The sequence below is a fragment of the Mchenga conophoros genome, linkage group LG10 (genome assembly GCF_057382185.1).
Source record: "Mchenga conophoros isolate Kocher_MC1m ecotype Shallow Benthic linkage group LG10, M_conophoros_male_GT1.1, whole genome shotgun sequence".
NCBI classification, from domain to species: Eukaryota; Metazoa; Chordata; class Actinopteri; order Cichliformes; family Cichlidae; genus Mchenga; species Mchenga conophoros.
In genome coordinates this window covers 30,568,134-30,583,673 of record NC_140535.1, presented here as the reverse complement: position 1 = coordinate 30,583,673, position 15,540 = coordinate 30,568,134, and the positions used below count along the sequence as shown (strand labels likewise).

General features: G+C 38.4%; 2 protein-coding genes across 4 annotated transcripts in view; one reads left to right on the top strand and one right to left on the bottom strand.

Moving 5' to 3' along the window:
* The first annotated feature begins 796 nt into the window (after nt 1–796).
* On the top strand, nt 797–6,619 carry tlcd5b (TLC domain containing 5b). Of its 2 annotated transcripts, none has more exons than XM_085289794.1 (3): nt 797–1,074; nt 1,621–1,812; nt 3,033–6,619. In XM_085289794.1, the coding sequence occupies exons 1-3, from the start codon at nt 1,014–1,016 to the stop codon at nt 3,578–3,580; spliced, it is 801 nt and encodes a 266-aa protein (XP_085145920.1). In that variant the 5' UTR covers nt 797–1,013; the 3' UTR covers nt 3,581–6,619. The 2 variants fall into 2 exon arrangements, with proteins under 2 accessions (XP_085145920.1, XP_085145921.1); XM_085289795.1 differs by having other exon boundaries at nt 797–1,107.
* arhgef12b (Rho guanine nucleotide exchange factor (GEF) 12b) overlaps nt 6,606–15,540 on the bottom strand; it is a 46,978-nt gene continuing 38,043 nt past the window's right edge. For both annotated transcript variants that reach the window (XM_085289793.1, XM_085289792.1), the window contains exons 29-36: nt 14,815–14,902; nt 14,645–14,725; nt 14,439–14,527; nt 13,520–13,825; nt 13,101–13,319; nt 12,816–13,012; nt 11,134–11,206; nt 6,606–11,039 (exon numbers count right to left, since the gene is read on the bottom strand). In XM_085289793.1, coding sequence (XP_085145919.1) covers nt 11,026–11,039; nt 11,134–11,206; nt 12,816–13,012; nt 13,101–13,319; nt 13,520–13,825; nt 14,439–14,527; nt 14,645–14,725; nt 14,815–14,902 — 1,067 coding nt within the window. In that variant the 3' untranslated portion in view covers nt 6,606–11,025. The remainder of the gene's footprint in view (nt 11,040–11,133; nt 11,207–12,815; nt 13,013–13,100; nt 13,320–13,519; nt 13,826–14,438; nt 14,528–14,644; nt 14,726–14,814; nt 14,903–15,540) is intronic.

The following is a 15,540-nucleotide window of genomic DNA, read 5'->3' as shown; positions in this document are numbered from 1 at the left end:
TTTTCAGTCAGTGTCCTATTTATGTGGAAGGCAGTTTAAAGTGCTGATGAAATGCACAGGACGGCAAAAATTAATAAAAACAGACCAGTGCACATCAAGTTACATAGAGAGACTGCTTTACAGGAAGTAGCAAGCAAATGCTAAAAAAAACCTCTTGCTCAAAACAACTGGGGAAAAAAACGAAGACACAAAGATCTGAAAAGTGGGCTCGAAAGTGGCCTGGGTTGGTGATCTTTTTAGACACTTTCTTATTCGAATGAATGGGGAAAAATTCTGAAGTATTTTGGGAATTTCACAACAACTCTGACAAATCGCTACCAAAAGTCACATCACAGTATTCCCAAATGGGCCCAAGAAATGATGTAAAATATGTGGGAGCTTTCTCAAAGCTGCGAGACGAGATTTTAGGCGGACGAAGAAGAAGAAGAAATTGGATAGGCTCACTTAATTTCAAAGTAAAACATTACTATGTGCAGTTCATTTCGATTAAAAATAGTCCAGGTGTCATAGGAGGAGCTGTAAAGTGAGGAGAGGCTGTGAGTACTTTTGCTTTATGCAGGTGGAGCTGTATCTGAAATACTGCTGTTCACATAATTGTACAATTCTATCATCCACCCATCCGAGCATCCACTATACAGTTCAGTCACTTATCCCGTCTTCACTTTACTATTATGCATGTGCTGCTCTGCAGCCTGGTATCACCCGCCCTGTCCAAAAGCAGGTATGTGCAGAGAAGAGGAGGCTGTAATCCTTTAAGAGGATCAAGTCTGACTTCCAGGGGGAAGGGAAACAGGATCCACTAACTGTCCATAGTAGCCTGCACATGGCATATCTGTCATCTTGGCCGAGTGTGTCCATTAAAAAAAATGCTGAGCTGACAGAATTTTGATGGAGGCTTTATGGAGCGTAAACAGTGATGGAGGCTGAGGCTACCTCAGTGATGGAGTCCATATCTACAAGCATCCTGAACGTGAGGACGACTGAGAGGAGGAGGAGTTAAGGCAAACCACGGCATGACTGTTCTATTTCAGAATATGGACACGTACTTTGGTCAGCAATACCCAGCAGCCACAGGTGCATTATTGCATAAAATCATTTTAAATTAAGGTTGGTTTTGTTTCCAAATCTAGCTTCTTTAAAACCTGCTTGCTACCGATTGGTTAACACAGAGTTTACAGCACACTGTAATGTACCCGCAGATATGAAGAAATTTCAGCATTTTTATTAATGCACAAACTGACATTTTATATAATGCCAGGCATGTTTAGCTGTGTTGTCATTAGTTAGCAGCAGGTATGCCTTTGCTGCTTGGTGCCCACAAGTGTTTTTAAAAAGTGACGTTTTAAAGAAATTGACATTTGTTTTTGACAATAAGCAAGTCACAGTTTAAAGTCAAATTTTACCTTATTATGTCATCACTGTTTCAAATAAGCTTGTTTTCATTGGAGTAAATAACCCATTAACCCTACATGGACTCAGTATCCATCTACATGGTTAACCTAATATTGTATGTAAATATGTTCAAATATAAAATCAATGCATTACACTTTCAGTGACTTCTTCTTAGATCCAGTCTCATGTAAAAGACCTCAGATGTGTCTGTTCTTCCCAAACACACAGCCATGCCGATGCTGGAGGTCATCTGCAGCCTGATTGGCTGGCTGTGTCTCTACTTCTTGTTCGTCTGCACCTTCACCCAGCGGGGACCCGAGTGGAACTGTCGCCTGGTCACGTTGTCCCACGGCGTCCTCATAGTGCTGCTCACAGCCTACGTTGTTTTCGTAGACGGACCCTGGCCCTTCACGCATGCAGGTCAGTGGATCAATAGACATGTTACCAATGCAGTTACAAAGTATAGTTAGTAATTTAATTTAATTTAATTTAATTTAATTTAATTTAATTTAATTTAATTTAATTTAATTTAATTTAATTTAATTTAATTTAATTTAATTTTGCTCTCTTTCTGGTCATGTGGTGATGTAAATTCAGACTGGTGCTAATTATAGCAGTCTACTGTCCTCACTGAGAGTTAACAGGATCAGCAGCATGGCGCTGATGTTCAGCATATTTTAAAATTTAATGAAAAGTAAAGTGTAAATCAGTTTGGTGGGTAATGGAGGTGAAACACATTCACAGTCTGCATTAAATGAACCAATAAGTCAGGTAATTAATCACAGAGTGAAAGGATTAATGTAATCAGTCCATGAATGAATCAATATAAGCACAGTTTTAATTAGTTTGTGAATTAAAGACAGTGATTTAAAAAAAATGTACAAATGATTATGATTGAATTTAGGTCGGTATAATACATTTAAATAAAAGTACATAAAAATAGCTGTACCAGGATGGTACATGTGGTCTATATAGGGCAAAGGATGCTAAAGATGGAGGTACCAGGCAGGAGGTTAAGAGGAAAAGCACAGAGAAGATTCATGGATGTATTAGTGAGGGTTGGTGCAACAGAAGCTAGGGATTGGGTAACATGGAGGGAGATGATTCTCTGTGGTGGCCCTTAAATATCCAAAAGATGAAGACAGCAAAGAACCAAGCAGTCAAAAACCTGCAGGTACAGGTGTAATTTTCCAAAAAAGTGGGTTTTATGGTCCCGAAAAAGACACAGAAATATATCGAAACCACAAACAAATGTAAGTAGGTTATTGTAAGAAATACGTGGGCCCATAAAAAGAGGTCAATTAAACAGGATCCACTCAAAAATACTGCTAACCAAAAAACCCTGACTTATCCAAATGAGCACAAGTCAAACTATGATTTCATTCTCATAAGTATTAAGCCTCCAAACCTGAGATCTCTTGATACAGCTTTAAATATAAGGACTCTCAGTTTTATAGGCGACTTCATTATAAACCAGCTTTTTACAGTTTGCCTTTAAATGTGCAGCATACAGAGGTGCACGGTATGCTTTAAACACCTTCACGTTATTTCTCCAAGCACTAAATTTGCATTAAGAATTTTTTCATATAATAATAAAGAAAATATTAAATACAGATGACCTTCTTCTTATCATCACCCAGGTACAGAAAACACAGAGCTCCAGAGCTTCGCCCTGGCTGTGTGCCTCGGCTACTTCTTCTTCGACATGGGTTGGTGTGTATGCTACCACACGGAGGGCCCCGTCATGCTTGCACATCATGCTGCCAGTATCGCAGGCATCCTGCTGGCTTTGCTGATGGGAGTGTCAGGCTGTGAAACCTGCGGGGTCATCTTTGGCAGCGAGCTCACCAATCCCCTGCTGCAGACCCGCTGGTTCCTCCGCCAGGTGGGCCTGTACGACAGCCTGCTGGGCGACGCGGTGGACCTGCTTTTTATTTTACTGTTTGCCACTGTTCGCGTGGGAGTCGGCACGGTGATGTTCTACTGCGAGCTCACCTCTCCTAGGACTTCAATGATAATGAAGCTTGGTGGAGTGGTTATGTACGGGCTGGCATGGGTGTTCATGGTTGACATAGCCAGATTTGGCTACAAGAAAAGCAAGGCTAAGTATAAAAGGTGGATAGAGAACCACAAACTCAAAGACATGGACAGACAAAAGGTGGGTGGACATTCAGACAAGAGTGAATGAAAAGCTAACGTTCTGTCTAAGGGCTTCAAGAGCTCTAAAGGTGCTATGTACAGCATGAGAATAATAAAAGATTACTAAATATTTTTAATATGCTGTATAGTATGAGTCCCCAGATAAAAGAGAAAAGTTATTGCTTATCATGAGCGCACTCTAACCTTGTTTTAAAATGCCATGGGTTGCTTCATAGCAAAAAGTTTAAGTTGTATTAGCAACAGTCAGCTTTAGTAGTCTAAATGTCTGATGTTTTTGCATGCTTATCCAAAAAGTACCAGCAAATTTATTGCGATGGAACAAAACATTCATAGCACAGAATCTCCTGGGGTATAATTACAGGAGGACAGAAGTTTAAAATGATAGCTACACTGTGGGACTCTATCCAGGGGTGCCTCCAGATTTTCTTCATAGGGGTGAACATATGGGGGCCACTAAAAATATAGGCTACTTGAAAAATATGGCAAAAACGAGAGAAAGAAATTTTTAATTTCCTGCTATTAAAATTGATATCACTGAAAATAGGTACATATCAAAACAAAATAAGATTTTGAAATCCATATTAAACCTATTTTTAACTGATTGATTGATTAACTGATTGATTGATTTACTGGAAATCTCAACCATCACTTTAATGATTCTCAGCACAGCTGAGCAGAAGCAGCTTAAGATTCATTGTCACAGAATCGAGTTAAGTTAACTTGTTCAGGAAAACAAGCAAGTGTTGGATCATGTAAGAGTGTGAGCTGTTGTCTGTCTCTGTGTTGGCCCTGAGATGCACCTGTGATCTGCTTGGTGGAAATCAAAAAGTATCAACCTATAAAGGACTGAATTCAAAGACACTCCTGAAATCAAAGTGAAGAAATTATACAGTAGGCTAGTCCTTTTTGCTTGTATGCATGTCGACAGCTTCGGGCCATGCTCCTAATGAGACGACGGATGGTGTGCTGGGAGATCTCCTCCCACATCAGGGCATCACTGAGCTCCTGGAACGTCTGAGGTGCAACCTGGGGGCATCAGATGGACCAGAATGTAATGGCCCCGAGGTGATCTGTTGGATTTATGTCAGGCGGCTTTTCAGTGATATCAATTCCTTTATCCTTCAGGAACTGCCTGCAAACCATGGCCACATGAGGCAGGGCATTGTTGTTTGGAGATATATCCATGGATGGATGCACAGCTATACCGCCACAGACCTTCATTGACCTACCAACAAACTGGCTGTGCAGACTGATGTTACAGGCAATATAATGTTTATATGCACAGAGCGCCAGTGATGGACCTGCCAATTCTGGTATTCTACGGCAAATGCCAGAATACCAGTGCCAGTGAGTGAGCACAGGGCCCACTCAAGCATGTTGGGCCCTCGGTCCACCCTCACCAAGTCTGTTTCTGATTGTTTGCTCAGAGATTTTTACACCGTTTCATAATGGAGTTATTGTTACTTGCTATTTGGAAAAAGTAGCAAATTATCCCGCTGCGTGAATATACGAGTGCTTTGTAGGACATCTCAGCTATTTTCCATTTTTACAAAATGTGTCAAACAGTTTGTTTTTTAACTACCATGCGTGCTTTGGAAATGTTCCTGGATGTAGAGTTCAGCTAAAGGAGGGCACTGGATCATGAATTACTGCTTAGTGACCAAAATCTAAGTTGTATTGTGTTTTTATTTTTTATTTTTTGAATTATTTAATAATAAAATGCTAATTTAATTGGTAATTCTGACATCTTTCACACATCCCAAGAACTTTTCAGGGACTGCACCTGTATAAAGAATGATAAAGTGTTTTAATAAAGTTTGAATAAGTGATTTAAGGTGTTCAGTTAGGTTGAGATCTGATGGCTGCAAAGAGCATATATAATTCACAGCTCAGTTTTATATTCATCAAACAGTTCTTTGACGCTCTTCCCTTTGGATCTCTCAGAATCTCTTCTAAGGGGACAACTGCACTGAAACCAGGCTTGATATCATAAGGTGGCACATTCACATTTTTTCCCTTTAATTTAGTCTGAATGAGTTTGAAACTTCTTTTTGTTTGAGCTTTGTTCCTTGGGACAACCTTTATAAAGTATAGATCTGATGCAGTACATTGTTTTGGGGAAGAAAAACATGCAATATAATGTGTGTTTTAATCAAGTTTCATTCAATACTGTAGATACATGTTTGCTATTAGATGTTTTCTGTTCTGTTAGCTTGTCGTTTCCACTGCTGTTCCATCATGTTAGTGTTTTCCTTTTTGTTTTTTGTGTGCATTTTGTCTTTTTCCCCCATCTCCATTGGGTTTTATTTAATGTCTGTTGTGTGTGTGTGTGTTTTTTTTTTTAATTCTTTATTTTTGCTAGGCCACTGTAGATGACTATATACTAGACCAGAAATAGTAATAGTAAATTTCATTCACTAAAACTGAAGCACAAGCTTGTATATGAATGTGGTATATTATATTGCCTTCTCTGGTACAAAGAAAGGCCATATTATACTATATACATTTAATAAACATGCACCAAAACCATAAAAACTTAAGTTTCATAAGTCAGAGCACCTGTGAAAACTATCTACAGAGGCCAAGCCTGTTTTGTTTTTAGTTTTCTTTTCTATCAGGATAAAAACATGCATTTAAATGCCATGAAGTTATTATGTTGGGCATTTTAATATGGGAAGCGGCCTCTAGAGTCTGTCTTAAGTAGACATTCGATGAACTGTTTTCTGCACTTATTCGTTCTAAGCAGCATGAAGATGTGAAACTGTACTTTACAAGACTCAAAGACGGCCTCTATATTGATGCATTTAAATTGGTCAAATCCTGTAGAGTCCCACGTTAAGTCACCTAGCATTAACTGACAGGTTACTATTCCTTCCTTCTAGCTCTAAAAACACCCGATGATTAGACCCATAATTTAAAATCAGAGGTTTCATAATGGGTCCTTACAAACTCATGTTATACTCCTCTTGTATCCTCTATAGAGTGGATCTGATTGAGAAACCAGTCAAACGGTCTCCCGATACCATAGCAACCTGTCAATCACAAGACTGGTGCGTCCTAAACCCTGATTTATTAACCTAACAGGGAATACAAACTAAACATCATGTTCCATTGATGCACATGAAAACTGTTTACTCAATCAATCAGCAGTAGGGTCATTTTCACACAGACTTCTGTACAACAGGACTTCTTTTTGTAACCAGATGTACTGCCCCCTGCTGGCCATTTGAACAAAAACAAGTTTAAGGCACTCAAGCATTCGCTTCACTTTTCAGGGCAAAGTTTAGCTCTATTTTTAAGCACAGTCTGTTATCTCACTTCCCCATCAAGATCAAATAAAATTAAACAAAAATTTCCATTCATCTTTTCCTTAATTTTCACAAACAATGAGCTTCTTGTGTCATAAACATGTTAACAGAGTTAATAACAATGTAACAAAAAATATAACATTTACAATAACATTTATAAAATGGATTAATTCTCCTCTTTTTGAGCAGTTTGTGTTAAAGCATTACATGATAGCATGGTGTAAAACAAAAAGGTGCGAGTAAAAACACGAACAAAATTACTGACATGCAGTCATTGTACAATATACGCCTTTACCCTGAACGCAGTCCAAAGCAGTCATCGTTTTTGCCTGAACATATTTATCCACAAACTGGAGCCACGGCGCAGTCTTGTGGCCGGTGAATCTATTTTCAGCCCAACCTTAAAAGTGAAGCGCAGATGTCTGCGTGAATGTATTTTTATAGTTAAAAACACAGGTTGGACAAAACTGGTTTACTACGTACACTTCGGCTAGTCAACCAAGCATCAACCAACCATCTGAAGAGTTTTTTGTCCATCTGCATTTTATTTTTGAATGATTTTTGTTTGTTTTTTGATTTACTGTTTATTTGATAGAAGGATAAAACTGATGGACTGCAGACTGGAGACATTATTTTTTTGTTTTGTTTGTTTTTTGCTACATTTAAGTGCTTCCGGTTGTTTAAAATCTGTGACTGTTTAAGTCAGCTGCTATACAGCACTGCATTGCTATGAAAAAAATCATACAGAGACAATGGTAACTGGCAAGCGTATAGTAATTAAAGGAATACAGAAGATGATATTGGACATGCACATAATTAAAAAGGTTTTTTAATGCAATTTTTTCATTTTGTGAGAACAAATCAAATTATCTAGTAATTTATCTTGAGGCAATTAAACTTGTTTTCTAGTGAGATGAACAAGTTATACATTTAGTTATTGCGAGAAAATGAGCCTAGCTTTGCAGCTTTCTGTTCAAATCTTTAGTACATGGGCGTATCCAGATTGGTACGGGGTGTCACTGCCCTTCCCCACTTCAAAGAAGTTATTGTTACTTCCTGGTGTCATCGCACAATTCAGTCACACTGGAAACCTTACAATGTTCAGCGTTACTGGATGAGAGCATGGATAGGAGTGGTTCAATTCAATTCCTATACTGTTACACAGCAGTAAATAATTAAATTATACCAGTTGCAAAATTAAACATACACACTTCCCAATTCCCTGTTTGTTTGTTTGTTTGTTTGTTTGTTTTTTGTATGTTTGCCACACTTAAATATTTCAGATCATCGAACAAATTGAAATATAAGACAAAGATAACAACTAAACACAAAATTCAGTTTCTAAACAAAGTTGTTTATTATTAAGAGAGAAAACCAAATCAAAAGTGAATACCCTAAACCTATTAACTGGTTGGGCCACCCTTAGCAGCAACAACTGCAATCAAGCGTTTGCAGTAACTGGCAATGAGTCTTTTACAGAGCTGTAGAGGAATTTTAGTCCACTAATCTTTGCAGAATTCTTGTTTTTCACCCACTTATTGAGAGGCCTTTCCAGCATGAATCCACTTAAGGTCATTCCCCAGCATCTCAATTGGATTCGGGTCAGGACTTTGAATGGATGCCATTTTTGCCCAGTTTCTTTCTTATTGTTGAATCATGACCTCTGACATTAACTTAGATATGTGAAGCCTGCGGTTCTTTAATGTTGTTCACCACTGTTTTGTGGTATAATGGCTCCCACTGTGTTTCACTGGAGTCCCAAAGCCTTAGAAATGGCTTTCTTATCCCTCTCCAGACTGATAGATGTCAGTGACTTTGCTACTTAGCAGTTTCTTTAGATTGTAGCATGATGTGTTGCTTTTTGGGATCTTTTAGCCTGCGTCACTTTGTCAGACAGGTTTTATTTAAGTGATTCAACTGGTCTGTCAGTAATAAGGCCTGACTGTTTGGTGAAACTGAACTTAGCCACTTTTTCACACGCGACCAGGTAGGTTTGGAAAATTTTTCTCCCTTAATCAATGAAACCATCTTTTAAAAACAGCATTTTGTATTTACTCAGGTTATCTTTGTCTAATATAAAACTTTCTTTGATGATCTGAAACATTTAACTGTCAGAAATATGCAAAACACTCAGAAATAGGAAGAAGGGAAACACTTTTTCACACCACTGTATATAAATATAATGAATTATGATCCAGCAACACAGAATCATTTATTAGACTCAAAGGTCATACTACATAAGGAGTCATACTATTATGCAGAAACTTTTATTTCTTGTCTAATTGCCAACTTCTTTTGTAGGATTTATTTTACACTAAAGTCTGGATACTTGTTTTTCTGTGAAAACGGCTGTAATACAAAAAATATTTTTAACTCTTGCACACATGCATATAATTCTACTATAATATTAGTAATACTGTATTAGGGCACAGGACTGTGAATATGCTTGAAAAGTGTACCTACTGCTTTCTATGCCACTTCTTCTCACTGTATTAATTTTAATTGAATTTTTAGATTCCAGTTGGACTCATCAAGCCATGTTGTTGGTCACTCTGTGCCAGGCTGTTAAAAAAATAATTTAAAAGGTCCCTGTTGTCCTCTTATTATTACGATTAGCCCAGCTGAAGCAGCACATGTCACTTTAGTAATTCTGCCCATTTTTAACTTCATAAGTGGTCAAGATAGGCAGGGGCTATCGGGTATTCCTATAATCTTCACATAATAACAGGAAAACAAAATGCTTGTGAGATAAACCATCTTATTATCTCAAGAAATTACCCTTTAGTTTTCTTGAGACAAAAAGCTAAATCAACCTGCCATCATAAGAAACGGGGATTTTCACCTTTTTTCTTACTTAAGATGAGACGTTCATGTTAATGAATCAAATCGTAACTATAGAATGTATCCCACAGTCAGTGAGAAATTAAAACTTCTAAATCCGAGAGCATCGCAGCTGCAAAGTCAAAGTTAAACCCACATAAAGTTCAATATTAGCACTTGTTTTATCAACTGAGCTAAAAGGAAGTCACACTGTTTTGTTTGCATCTGGTGTCACTTGTTAACAACCTACACATATAGTATCTAACACAATAAAAGGAAATTTACAACAAATTCATATTTAGCTTTTCTGATGCTCCAAAATCAGAATAATGAGAATCGTCTTGGTTTTCCTGAAATTATGTTAATGCAGCAAATACAAGCGTGATATACTGAGCGTAAAGTCCAGACCTGTCAAGTGTGCTAGCTTAGCTTAGCTAAGACTGAAAAGCAGGGAGGAAAACACACCTATCGCCAACTGTAAAGCCCACTGATTTTTTAATATCTTAGAATTTAAAATTAAAATAGAAAATATCCAGACAACCACTCGTCACTAGGGAACAATGTGACCGGTGTGATTGCTTTGGCCAATAGCAGACTGCCACAGCTGCCTGTAGTTTCCACGAAAGAGGCTGTTTCAAGTGAAATTCATCTTCAAAGTATCTGGTTTTTACTGCTGAGCAAGTAAGTCTATGAGTCTTTGTATAGAAATCACAGCATTAAACCTCCTTATTATATTTGTGCTTGTAATTGAAAAAATGATTCAGGGTGTAGATTTGTGAGATTCAGAGTTTTTGCTAGATATCTGATCCAAAGCAGACAATCACCTGCTTAACGTTTAATGCAAAGCTTGGCTAAAAACAGCATTAAATCCCTTCTGGGTAAATTTTATGGTGGGAGTGTTTTAACCTTCCATTTTGGCATTTTATTGGGCACTTGTATATTGACTCTATCTATTCTATTGCAGGTTTTTACACTGAGTTTTGAAGAGGAAAATCCTTCAGTACTGGTCACAGTCATAATGTCTCACTTCTTGTCTGCTGAACGTCTGTGTCGTCAGATGGTCGCTTAGCCTTTTTCCATTCATTATATCCAGTGTTTCAGATAATTTATGCAGTCAGTGATTATTATTATACTAAAAAGTGTCCATGAAAAACTCAGTGATATGTCTCTTCTGCTCCTGCTTTGTGAAAGACTTTATAGTGGAGTAATTCAGACTGCGACGATGACACCGTCCTTTGAAGTAGGAGATCAGACATTAATCCTTCAGTGGTAAAAGGTGGAGGAAGGTGAGCACGCAGCAACATGAAACTTGGCTCTGACAGCCGAGAGAGCAGGAAGCCTTTCGTCACTGAATCCCATCTGAAAAAATACCAGAAAGAGAGTTTGAAATACAAAACATTAAATTGAGCGTGAAGCTGATGAAAGTGAGATGACCGAGAGAATTCAAACACACCGTTGTTGTCATCCGAGTCTGTGGCTGCATCGCCGTGCGTTTGTTGCAGTTCGTTGTACTTCATCTCTATGTCCTGGAAGCAGATCATCGTTACAGCACAACTGACTGTGGCCCACAGATCAGACACAGATACAGTCAAACTGACAAAATGGGCTTAAATGCAGGAGTCAAAACAGGAATTTAGAACAAAAAAAAAAAGTTATCTTAACCTCCTACGACCCGAACTCTTTCATGGCATGCATTTGTTATTTTTCTTTGCTATTTGGGTTGATTGGGACCTAAAGAATGTAAAAACAAAGAATTACCAGATTTTTTGTTTTGTTTTTTTACCTAATTTTTGTTTTTGAGAAAAATTAGATCCACATATGAGGACATTTGTATCAAATTTTGATAGAACAGTGGCAGTATAATGTCCTCGTATGTGGATATCAGGCCCTTGTAGAGAAAAATTAAGTATTTTGGTCTAGACGTCCCAAAATGTGATGTCCACATATGTGGACGCCAGGTCCTAGGAGGTTAATGCAGAGATGGTGATTGCAATGAGACATTTTACCTGTAAATATTAAAGCACTAACCATTCAATAATTCCCAGAAAACTACATTTATATTTAAAATCAGTAGTTTATTGAATCACCTGACAATAAAAAATTATGTAATATTAATTTGCACATATGAGATTTAATTTGGATGATATTTGCTATATTCTGCATTTTTAAATGTATTGCTAAAAATTAAATTAATTCATTAATATTGTGCAACTTATTTAGGTTTTTCTGTATATATATTTTTCTGTAACTATATTCCTTGGTCCTCATCTCTTATTAACAGACCAGTGGTATGGTCCAGTTCATACCAAAGGTTATCTGAGACACTTATAATAATATGATGATTATATTGTTCATTCAGTTACATTTCGTGTCAAAGTTTTTAAGAATTTAGGAGAAGATACATATGTTAATTACAAATTAAAAATACATTTAAATTACATTACCTGGGGAAAAATCCAGATGTTTTTCTTGTGTTATGTAAAAAAGACTCAGATGCCAGTTAATGATTTGAATTTCAGAGGGTAGAAAAACAAAAGAAAATATAACTAAAGATGTGAGGAGGCAAATACATTTTTGCATAATCTTAATACAAACAGAGAACATGACTTCATTTGCTTAGAAGAGCACATCCAAATGCAAACCATCCTCCAGATAATTTTTTCAGGCTTGAATTTATGAAAGAATAAAGTCTGGTTTAGTTTAAGAGTAAGCAGGTTTTTCCATGGTTATGTACCAAATTTAAAATCTTTAAAAAACAAACCTGCATCTGGGCTTGGATCAGTAGTTTGTTTAACCTTATAACTTTTGTGTCTGCTTGTTAGGCAGCTGCTGAACATCTAATGAGTAATATATTACTTACTGCATTAAACATTTGGCCCTAATATTGCTGTTCAAGTAAAAAGAGACATTAAAAACACCCCAGCATTGCTATCAGATGGTAATTTTGTGCTTTTAGAGCAGATATATGAAAATCATCCACTGGCTACAAACAGCTGGTAGAGAAAATAGAGATCAGGTGTGTTAGGGCAACACTCCAGTAAATTTAACATCACAAAAATGACTCACTAGAGGCGAGACATCCCACCATGTTTAGGTTTTGCGAATATAGAAAGCAGACCTCAGATACTAAGGTACCTTAAGATACTGCAGATCGGCCTGTAGGAGGCGCAGGTGGGTCATGAGCTGCCGACTGAGGTTGGGGCCTCCGCCTCCCATCTGCGAGGAGGAAGACAGCAGTTTCCTCATGTCGATCCCAACATCACTTCCAACTCCGACATCATCATCAGTGCTGCTTTCCTCAGAGCCGGGGAAATCCAGGACCACAAAGCCACCTGGGTGGAGATGCAGATCAGGAGATGGTGAGATAGTTATGCAAGTATATTTTGGTCATTAATTCTTAATACTAGAGTACAGCAGTACCATTACGTTCAGCAGCCTCAGGTGGAGGCTGCAGGTGTTCTTTCTGTGAACTTTCAGACGTCTGGCTCTCATCACAGGTAGCAGAGGGCCCCTCTGGGCTCTCAGGCAAAGAAGGACTCGACTGACTCCCACGGCCTCCACTCGGCTTGCTCTCCTCCGTTTCCTCCTCTGCTTCTCTGCTTAACATGTGTGTGAAGACTGCCTGCTTCAGCATTGCCACTGAAACAGACATCAGCGGTCATTTTCCTCATGCGAATGTCAGCATATCCTCTTTACCATTAAACATTGGTTCTCCTGGATGTTTCCAGGCTATATGAATAAAACTGAATTTATTTGAATTAAACTGAGCTTAATGATAAAAACAAACATCTCAGGGTCAAAACTATCCACAGTGCTACTGACAGGTAATCAGGACTTACGTGTCTTTAGAGCTTCTTCAGCTTTGGAGCAAGGCATGACAAAAGCATTGTGCTCTTCTTCATTTTCAAGGGCAATGCCAAGCCGCGATCCTTCCTGCAGCAGTCTCTCCGCCAGCTGCCCGTCCAGGAAGGCCTCTAGCTCCGCTTCATCCACCTCTCCATTCTGCTCCTCTTCCTCCTGCCCGTCTGTCATCGGCAGCTCCTCTTCTTCATCTTCTGATCTCAATCCATCAAAGGGGTTGAGACTCTCCGGTGGATCTTGAATGTCTGAAGTAGAGGCGGCCACTTTATCGGAGATGCTCATATCTGGGATTTAAATTAAAAAAATGTGATGAAGCGTTAGAGAGAAAACCATGAACGACAACAACAACAGAATCAGACTTGCAAAGACTCCAAATCGGCTGGAGGGCATAGATTTGGGTATTTTAACTATATTTTCATAGGTTTTAAAGCTTTTCCTACTACCTCCACCATATTACACCAAAGCAATTAAATATAAGATGAACACTAACAATTAAAACACACCAAATTCCCCGTTTAGTTCATCATCTATCATAGAAAGTGTTATTTTTTACAATGGGTCCACAGGGGGGGAAAGATTTATGAACAATGAGCTACCAGAGCTTTTTTCTATAATTTTGCACATTTATTTATTTGTGCTGACAGATTTCATTAATTTACTACAGCAGCACTTTTTTATTACATACAAAGACTGAGCTGTATTGTTGAAATTGAACTTGTGTGTGTAGTTAAACATCAGTGGAGTTACGTTGGTTCGGCCCACTTAAGATCAAAGTGGGCTGCATGTGACCCATGATGTAAAATTATTTTGACATCTCTGATTTAATATATCATTTGAAAAAGCCATAAATTAATCTATCCATCAGTACTTTTGGTACTGACAAACACATATAGATACCTGCAGAACGGATACTTTCACTCGGCGTCTCATCTTTGCTCAGTTTAGGCATCCCATTGTTGATGATATTAATAGCATCCTGCTCCGCACTGAAACACATTTACATTGTAAACAGTGAATTAAAAAACAACAACAACAAAAAAACAACAACACGCACACTCAAACAACAATACCAGTGACAATGTCTGCAGCATTAGCAGACTCACTCAGACTGAGGTGGAGGCGTGTCCCTCCTGTGGGGTTTGGCCTTCATGGCTTCGGCACACTGTGTGATTAGATGTTGCCACCTGGAGCAACAGAGGTGACACAGCTGAATGAAACAGACTAAAAGTGACCAGATGAAGGTGCATGAGCATTGTTTTGGTGCGACACTCACGTTCTCTGATCGAACACCGTCTGAGCCGTCAGCTCGTAGATCTGAGCCCCGTTTTCGGACATGGACAGAACAAAGAAAGACTTGTTGTCTGACGAAGAGAAAATTTCAAACAAGGATTGGTCCACATGACACAAAAGCTACATTTACATTCAAAATAGAGTGTGTACATAGAAAAATATACAGAAACTAATGTCACTGACATGAAAAAACAAAGAAACTTGTGAGGTTAAGTTAAAAGCTAAGGTTAGCATGCTAAGTCCTCAGTTAGGATCTCACAGTAAAACTGTCATTCCTACAATGGCTGAGGAAATTTGGCATGCCAACCAAAATCTTCTGCATCTTCGACACAACTGAGAACATAACACTACCTCTGTGTGTTTATGGGGGTAAAAAACAAAATAGGTTCTAAACTTATTTCAGTGAGCTAAATACTGGTTTAGCTAAATGCTAATCTAAGCTAAGCTAAATGTTGAGCTAAATGATGGTTTAGCTCACAGGGGAGACCAGGCGACCTATTGTATTGTTTGAATCCACACTGAGGGATTTACTGCACGTCTTCCCCTGGTCTTTTTTTCTCCCAAAGCTTTCCTGTCTCCTGACACCCTTCCTGATACAACCCCTAATGGGATCTGTGACTCCTTCAACCAGGGATGCGTTGCTTGTTAGGAGTAAACCACTGCACTATGGAGATGCTCAGTGTGGTCGAACCTGAAAGCATTTCCACTT